The sequence below is a fragment of the Atta colombica genome, unplaced genomic scaffold, assembly GCF_001594045.1.
Source record: "Atta colombica isolate Treedump-2 unplaced genomic scaffold, Acol1.0 scaffold277, whole genome shotgun sequence".
Taxonomy (NCBI): Eukaryota; Metazoa; Arthropoda; class Insecta; order Hymenoptera; family Formicidae; genus Atta; species Atta colombica.
In genome coordinates this window covers 434,540-443,845 of record NW_017259378.1, presented here as the reverse complement: position 1 = coordinate 443,845, position 9,306 = coordinate 434,540, and the positions used below count along the sequence as shown (strand labels likewise).

General features: G+C 35.5%; 1 protein-coding gene across 1 annotated transcript in view; it reads right to left on the bottom strand.

The window, feature by feature from the left end:
- Window positions 1–4,172, bottom strand: part of LOC108689863 (CD63 antigen-like) — a 10,531-nt gene extending 6,359 nt beyond the window's left edge. Inside the window, exon 1 of the mRNA XM_018196820.1 lies at window positions 3,806–4,172. Within this exon, the coding sequence (XP_018052309.1) occupies window positions 3,806–3,868 (63 nt within the window). The 5' untranslated portion in view covers window positions 3,869–4,172. The remainder of the gene's footprint in view (window positions 1–3,805) is intronic.
- Between the last annotated feature and the right edge of the window lie 5,134 nt (window positions 4,173–9,306).

Genomic DNA, 9,306 nt, shown 5'->3' with positions numbered 1-9,306 from the left:
ATTGAGATAACATAATATTAATTATAGTTCTACAATGAAACAGTAAAGGTACATATAATATATTCCCAAGAATATTCCCAAGAATTCCCATATTAAATCAAGAGAAAGTCAAGATGTAATTGATATTAAAATGACTTCTTGTCATAAGATTTGATTGTTTATTGACTTTAATCAATTATCAAAATAAAATCATTTTGATATAATTTTTATTTTTTATTAATTTTTGTATATTCCTTATTTACTGTCTTATTTTAACTTATATTATTTCATTGCAGAATTTTAATTAAAATTATAGAGTAAGACATATAAGTTAGAATGAGATAATAAATAAGTATACACAGGAAAAAGGTGTGTGTGTGTGTGTGTGTGTGTGTGTGTGTGTGTGTGTGTGTGTGTGTGTGTGTGTATCTTTCTTTTTCGTAGGATTTCGATGAAAATCATTCGTGGCCGGATGCTGTTTTTATAGGTCTCTAGATCTATCGCTCTATACCAAAGCCCACGATTAAGAAGAATTCGTTGGCGGCACGTAATCCGTTCTCATTGCTGGATCTGTCTAAATAAAGACATCTCCAGTCTAAGGGAACCGACATTCTACATGACTGGGGGAGAAAGAAAAAAAAGGCGCGCGTGACTATGACATCGCGTCGTAGGAAAGGCTACGTCGTTCGTCGCCGCCTGACGGAGATTATAGGCTCCTCTCCCCCTTGTCTATGTGGTTACCTACGTGTCTTTCACCTACGGCTCACCTACGTTCTCGACGATTTACACGCGCTCGTAATAGGCCTTCGAAACTAAGCTCGACCGACCGGTCGATTCGCTCGCCCTCGAGCGATACCTGGTCAGCCTGTTTCGAGACCTATACGCGTACATCCTACGCTAACAGGTGACTCTACCACGGCGAACTTTATCTATGAATCTATTGAAAAGTTTCAGTAACGAGGACGCGCCCAACGCACAACGATCCATACGATCTGGGGTGTCCTAGAAAGCGAAGTGTAGAATATAAACGACGACATGTCGTCTTCTCCTGAGAAATTAAAAATCTATTCTCGCTTTAGTAAGGATGTCATTGAAAGAGAACTGCTCGTAAATTAATTCTTTCATCGGCTCGAACGATATAATATTCTGAATAGCGATCAAGTAATTTTTTCCTCAGGGCAAAAACGTAGAAAATGAACATTTCTATCATTTTCAAGTGGAACGACAAGTAAGTCTTAATAACGTTAAAAAGACGTTAAAGTGAATCATTGCTGATTGAAAAGTTTAGTAATAACTTTTAACAACCATTGTCTACGTTCAGCAGAAAAAGCAACTTTGCAACTGTTGTAAAGTTCTTTAATATGATTGGTTTTGCCTTTAGTTTCTCACTGGATCTAAAATCGTGTTAAAGAATTTTACAATAAATTATTTTGCATTAACTTGGAGCCATTTTGATGTCATTTTAATTTGATTTATATGTTCTATTTGGACTGAGCCCAATTCAAAAAGAACACATTAAAAAAGATAATAAAACATCAAAATGACTTTATTATAATTTTGGAAAAGTTAATAGAGAAATTTTCTACTTTTCACGTTTCCGTTCTAGGAAAAGGTTATATAATTGGCACCCCTCCGTGTTTTACATTTAGGATTCAAAAATCAGCCGGACTCAGAAAAGTTGAGAAATGATGTCGACGATATCTCTTGTTAGAAGAAGAAACTGACATCGAACATTGCAAGGAACAAAGCCACCCGTCGAACTCGTCTACTTCTTCTGGTACGCTCTGTATAAACGCGGTCGCCGCGCTGGCATTTCACGCTGGACGGATCATTAAATGTTACAATAAGGGACGCACGACTGACATCCCGCCCTGTCATCCTTTACAGAGTTGTTTTTGTGTCCTAGATCCTTCCGTCCGTATAATACAGTGAGCGTATAATACAGTATTGTATACGTATATGCATGTCTCTTGGGAAAAACGTAGTTTTCGGTAATTTTATCGTGTATCTGCCCTTTAAATAAATTCCTTTTTCCGTTAAAACGCGATTGACGCTCTGTCCTTTTGTTATATCCACATTTCAAATGAAGGCATCAAAAAACAGTCACATCAATCCAAATAAATTTTTAATTACTCTTTTCAGTATTTTTTCGGTATTTTTTAGTTAAATATTTGTCCACATGATCTTATTATTGGATTGCCAGATTTACTTCTTCTTATCTCATCAGATGAAAATAATGATCGTAAACAAAAGAAGATTTTGTTAGATAAAAATTATTATTATCGATGAAGATATTTTGTGTTGATGAAAAAAGATACTTTGTTAGAAAAGATATTAAGATGTATCGAATTTAATTACATAGATAATCTGGTACTTTGGCCCTGAATTTTTTAATACGATTTTGCATATATTACAAGTTTTATGTGTAATGGTGTCGCACGCGCGCGCACTACTATGTTGGACGGGTGAACTCTAGATTACATTAAACGTAAAAGAAGAGAATAGAGGAGGGGGCGGGATATCGATCGCTTCATCCATAACGCTTACATCGAGGTTCTGGAGCATAAGCACCACAAAGTTTCCCTCGAAATGATACCCTCGTACTTACATCATTTATTCAGACACGAAGTACGGTTTCGGTCACGCCATACACGATATCGATTAGATTATTATTGTCATTAGATAATAGATTATTGGTATTAGACGAGGTACACAGCAATTCGGATACGAGAAAAATTTTTTTTCTAAAAACTGGCAGAATGACGCGAATAGAAAAGAATCTAAGAAGAATTCTAAGGTTCCCTCGCCATCGAGCTGTGCGTAATATCGATCCAATACGCCCAAGATTGCATCGTGTTAACGTAATCGTAAGAAACTTTGTCACGAGCGAAACCGATAGCGACAATCGATGACGTTAGATCTGTTTGCGTTATATTTTTTGCGCACTCAGCATCTTCGCTTTCTCTCTCTTCACGCTCGAATGTATATTTCTTTCCTTTCAAGTGAACAACTTTTAGAATTTAAAACAACGCGAATAAATAGACCTTATCTTATCCTTCGGTATACTGATTACACATATTATATATCCGACACACGTAGACTGTTTCCTTTTTAGGAGACACAGCCGACACGAATGTCGTTCTATCCTTCTTAACTTTCAATAACAAAGATAGATCGACGTTTAGATTTCTTAAAAAGGAGGTGTCTCCTAAAAGGGAAGAAACCGTAATCTAAGACACATCTGCCACTTTTTAAGCAAAACAAATCACGATAACGTTAAAAGAATGTTAAAATGAATCACTATTGATTAAAAAGTAACTTAGTAAGTCATCTTGGAATTATTTGACATTTGAATGTCACGATGACTTGTGTTCTACTTGAGTGAATCCATGGCAAACAAATAAAAGAAATAAAATAAAACTCATTTGAATTCATCATTAAATTCGTGAAAACCGCCCACTAATTTGAGATGTCCAACATCAATTAAACCGAACGCGACTTTAAGCAGATCCGTAACAAAAGTTACTTCACGTCCAATAATTTACATGAAGTGATGTCGAATGATTCATCATTGGCCAACGTGCGAATAGTGGACCGATCGACGATGTCGTGCTTCAATATTGGACGGGCAAAGCGTGTCGAGATTAGATTCCCAGATGCTGCTCCTGAAGGCTTGACCGATATATAACAAAGCCTGCGCCCGTCCAGTACGAACGACGCGAGGCGACGCCGAGAATAGCGGCCCGAATAGCGGAACGGAGCGTCGTAGAACGTTGTTCTCTATCGCGTCCTGGCCAGACACCGTTATTCCGCGGTCGTTACTCACCGCGAATATCAGGTTGAAGAGAAATAGCAGGTATTTGACACAAGCCATGCCGCCGGACACCATTTTCGTCACTCTCACTGTATGCTTCGTGGATCACTGAATCGTACGACACGCGACGTCGGCGCGCGAAAGAATAGGAATACGCTGTGCTCTTCTCGCTGTTACACGCGGAAGCGGAAAACGCTGCAGCTGCTTCCTTTCCTTCTCTTACTCTTTTCGTTTCTGACTCGCCTCCCTTCTCTCTTTCTCTCTCTCTTTTTGTCTCTCTTTTTCTCTTTTGGCTTTCCTCGGTATACGTCAACGACCCGAACTCCACGGTATGCTCGCGCGTTGACTGTTCGTCGTCAAATGCACCCGACAATGTATTTTTGTTGTTGCGCGGTATACACTCGCGATGCGCACGCAGCCGGCCAGGGCCGACTATTATCGCTGAGGCGTGGCAAGGCTTTTCTTTTTTTCGAGACCAAAAGATCTTAGGAAATAACGAAAATCTTTATAATTTTAAGGATTTTATTAGAAAAAATTTTGTTATAAAAAACTTTAGTGTTATCTATTATTCTCTAATGACATCGTCATTAATACATATGTGCATGTCGCATGTTTCTTTCTGTACCTGCTTTGTTAAAACTAATTGTAGCGGAACGGAGCGACACGAGCTTTATTAACAATGATCGCTAGATTGGAACTTCAAAATCTTAACAAGATCAAAATCTTAACAAAGCCGTGCATGGAACTTACACTCGCAGAGTTATTGTAAATAATATTATATAATAAATGCTACAGCGGTTTATGATATAATCAAGAATCTGCACGTATTTTACTCTATTTCAATTTCTTCATCTTATACTCCTTATGTAACACACACAGGAAAAACGTTTCTCGTGATTATTATTCATTTCTCGTAGCGTGACTATCGTCACATCCGCTCGTCGATGATCGATAACCGCTCGAATGCTACGTGATGGTACGATCCTGTGCGTATCGTGGTGCACCTCCGTCCAACGTAACGCAACGCAACGCGACGCAACGCAAGGCGACGCGACGGCGTTGCACTTCGGATGGCGGTGGTGTCATGGCGAGTCTAGCCGTGATCGATGATTCAACTGCGTACCCGTATTAATGCGTATACATCCTTATCTATCTTTGATTCGCGAGGATGGAGAACTAACGAGAAGTCGATTGCGAACGACGAGATTTACGTGCATTTGATTTTGAAACTCGAGTCTTTCCCTGTTACAATGACTCCGTATCTTTTTTTTTTGACACCGCAATATAAACTTTTTCGACTTCTCGTTGATCGGATACGATGAATTGAGTGTGTCCTGAAATGTTCCGACAGTACTAAAAAACAATTAAAAGTCTATAGCATATGCGTAAATTATAGATAGATTTTGGTACTCATATACTCAAGGAACATATACCAAGTCAAGAGAAAATCAGAATGACTATTTTGATGTCGTGAAAATAAAAATGATGATTATTTTGGTTATAAAATTTGACTGTTTATTGACATCAAAAATCAAAATAATGCTATTGACTTTTGTGCGTTTCTTAATTGAATATATTCTTGAATGTAATATTCAATACTGTCAGTATTTTCTACGACGCGGTCGATTTCCGACTTTTGCGTCAATCAATTGAATACAGTAATCCGATGACAATATTGGGTGTGTCTTGAAATGTACTGACAGTACTAAAAATCTATACGCACATCACGTATAGATTTTCAATACTTTTAGTAGTGTCGGTATTTTGGAACACCCTATTATGTTACATCAGCTATTAATAAAAAAGTCAGAATTGTTATATGATGAATGTTATATGATTTCATTCTCTCTCAACATTGGATTAATACACATTAAAGACTGTTTTAAAGTATTTAAATACAGTGATAATATAATCAAATTTGGTGAAATAATATATGCAGTACATTTTGTTAAAATACATAAAAGTGCATTAAATATTTAACAATATTTATACGTTTTTATATTTAACTTTAAGTAATTTCATGTATAACAGCTTTTAATGCACTAATATAGTGTAATATATGTGACCGAATTTACTAGAATAATAAGGTTGAAAATAAGATGAAAAACATCAGTGAAATTCTAAACTTGCAGAATGTATACATTAAAATGACTAATTGAATCATTTATACGTAGAGTGACTCATATAAAGTCATAAAAATGTATTGCATAGTTTTTAAAAGCGAAAGTCGATTATTGTGCAAATGATAACCATTAATTACTTCGAAAATGTATGTCACTGAATTTACCAAACGAATCGATTCCTTTTTCATAATATTTATTTATAAGTTCATACATTCTTTTCGCATTACTTGCTAAAAGTGATGGATCTTTTTTGAAGAAACAGAGAGAGAGAGAGAGAGAGAGAGAGAGAGAGAGAGAGAGAGAGAGAGAGAGAAAATATAGTATTTAATTTCATTCTGTCTGCTCATTACAAAAAGTATTTTACTTTCATCAACTTCTTGACTGTCATCTCGTCATATTAATTTCGAACAACACCGTAATTTCTATTATATCCACAAAAATTATGTATACTCTTTGACAAAAATTATTACTTATTCTCGAAAAATATCGCACGCGAAATATTGAGAAAATCTGTAATATACGTAATGTATACTATTTTCGTGTACTTTTTTACATGATATTTTTCGAGAATATAATCCCTGTTCTTTATTTTTGCTCTGAACTGCACATAAGACTATCTATCTCGCTTTCGATAAACTTTTAATATCTATCTATTTCATTTTAAGTACAACTTATATACACCAGTTCGACCACAAAGAACAGACCTAGATAACTTTTGTGAGTAATCGCCTCACTTTCACGAGAGTTCAGGTCGAAACAGCTTGTTTCATTCGACATTGTTTGGTCGAAGTCGCTCTCGAACACATAGAGAAACGAGTGCATTAGTACGAAAAGAGGTGGTGCAACGAACGAAGACTCTCGTGACGCCTACGCCATGAATTACGATGTTGATATGCCTCAATACTGTTTTCTCTGTCGGCGTCTATTAATACACTCATCATACACTCGGTTTCTTCAGGTCTACGACTCTGGTGAGGAGCAATAATGTGCAAAGAAGGCTGTTCTGGCAAAACAGACCTCATCTCGGCGAAATTACATCGTAATTCCGTCCACGCAGTTCTCCTCCCGCTATCTCTCAGCAGCATATTAATGACACCTGAGATAGGTTTTTTGTACGCTGCGAAGAGAAGAGAGATATGTATCGAATATACCTGACGTGCGACAAATGGAATATTTAAGAAACGAAACTAGAGAGCAATACGATTTTCTCCTCACTTAATAATTCCCTATTATAATAATATAATTACTAATTATTACTAACTTAATAATTCGATATGTTATATTTGTATTAAAATGCTTCTATATCAGCCCCAACAAGGAGCAAATTAGTATTGACATTTACCCTAAATGTGTTTATCGATTTTCTAAATATAACAATGCCTGTGTATATACGTAGAATGTAATGTTTATATTAAATGCTTGATAGACTTTGCTTGTCACATCAGGGACACTTTACACGCGTATAAAAATACGTACTTAAGTATTTAATTGTAGCTTTTTATATAATTACATGCATACACGAAAAGAACGATTTTGCTGAAGTCTCTACAGATTCATTTAGATAGATAAATAATTTAACAGACAGATCTGAAAATAATTTTATCTGGACCATCAATGATTATGTAGAATGCTTAAACGATTAGAGTTAAAACTTCTTGTCATCAATATTTATATGTTCCACATATTTGATGCAACAAAATTATTTTCAGGTCTACACTGAAATAAAATTTACTGAATTTTATTAAATACTTACTTGAACAGTACTAATAATATTTACTAAATTAAATGTAAACATATTATACATTTATTTAATTTATGTATAATTGTTCATTTGCTGTAAATAAATTTCGTTAGTGTTATTCAAACAAATATTTAATAAAATTCAGTAAATTTTTTTCCAATGTAGGTAAATTTTTAGACATTTTAGCATAACCGTTCTTTTTGTATAGCAATAAACTATATTTATATAAAAATAGAATTAAATAATGGAGCCATAATAATTATATATAGTGGTAATATGTTTCTCGCTGATATTTCTTTTTTCTTCGAAAATAATTCCTATATAAAATAATTCCATGCAGCTGATCGAGAAGGAGGGAAAAAAAAGTGCAATAATGAAATCAGCAGTCGTTCATTTTTAATGGGACATTCTTAACAGGATAGATGAGTTGCAAAATGAAAGCAGCGTGACCGTGATGGATGAATCGTGCATTCTTTAATGCAGCGAGATGCAATAATAGCGTAGCGCAAGTAGCGTAAATTGGATGCGAAATCAGTCGTCCCTGCGAATTTCGCTTTCGCGATCGTCCGAGAGTGAATTACGCGTTAAATTCTTACGTGAACGCATGCGACCGCGCGCATCGAGCGCACGACACGCTACGTCGCGTCGTCGCGTCGTCGGGGAGAGTTTACCACGATGTCGGCCACGTCAGACCGTACACAACCCTCGGCCAGTAGCTAAATATATATGAATATAAAATGCACGGAGTCGGAGCATGCGTGCTCGGAGTCTCACCTCAGGGACACGGCCTCGTCGAAACACTCCACGACACGCCATAGACAAGACAACCCTTCGGACGTAAGAGAATTGGAGGAGCAATCCAATCGCTAATCGTTTCTCTATCTTTCGTTCGAAAGAATCTCAAGAGATCTATACATAATTAATTCACAAAAGAAATCAAAATCGTATAATTTCTACCGACAGACCAAATCTGATGAAACATTACAGAAGCGTACTAAATATAATTTTGAAGAAATTTCTTTTCTTCGCTTATGACATTATTATATTAGAAATATAATATATATAGAATATAACATATATAGAATATATATAGCATGTAATAATATATGATTTTGTTATATGAATCTAAACTTGGTCACGTTGGAACCCAAACAATTCGTGTTGTCGAAACGTAGCGCGATGAAAACATTTCAGCATCTAATATAACACGACGCGACGTTGGAATTCGAAAAATTGTATAGTAAGAGTATGAGGTCATGTATTTTGCTGCCAACATCACTGTATTTCGCAGTTCGATGCGAAAGGTAAATTTCGAACACGGAAAGAACGGTTTTGCTGAAGTATGTAAAAATTAGGTCAGATACAGATCTGAAAATAACTGTTGGAGCACCAAAATAATAATGTAGAACGCTCAAGTATGATAGTATTGCAAAGGTTATGATATTTCAGTAAACTTGAGCGTCCAATATAAAGTTACAACAAATTTTATTTTCTCTTTTTATTGCCAGTTAAAAAAAAAAAGTTTATATGTTCGATTTATATTGTTCAATATATATTGTTTCAAAAGATTATTTCTCGTTCAGTTTATTAAAATTAAAATTAATTAAATTTATTTATTATTGTTGTTTTATTATTGTTAAAAACTATAT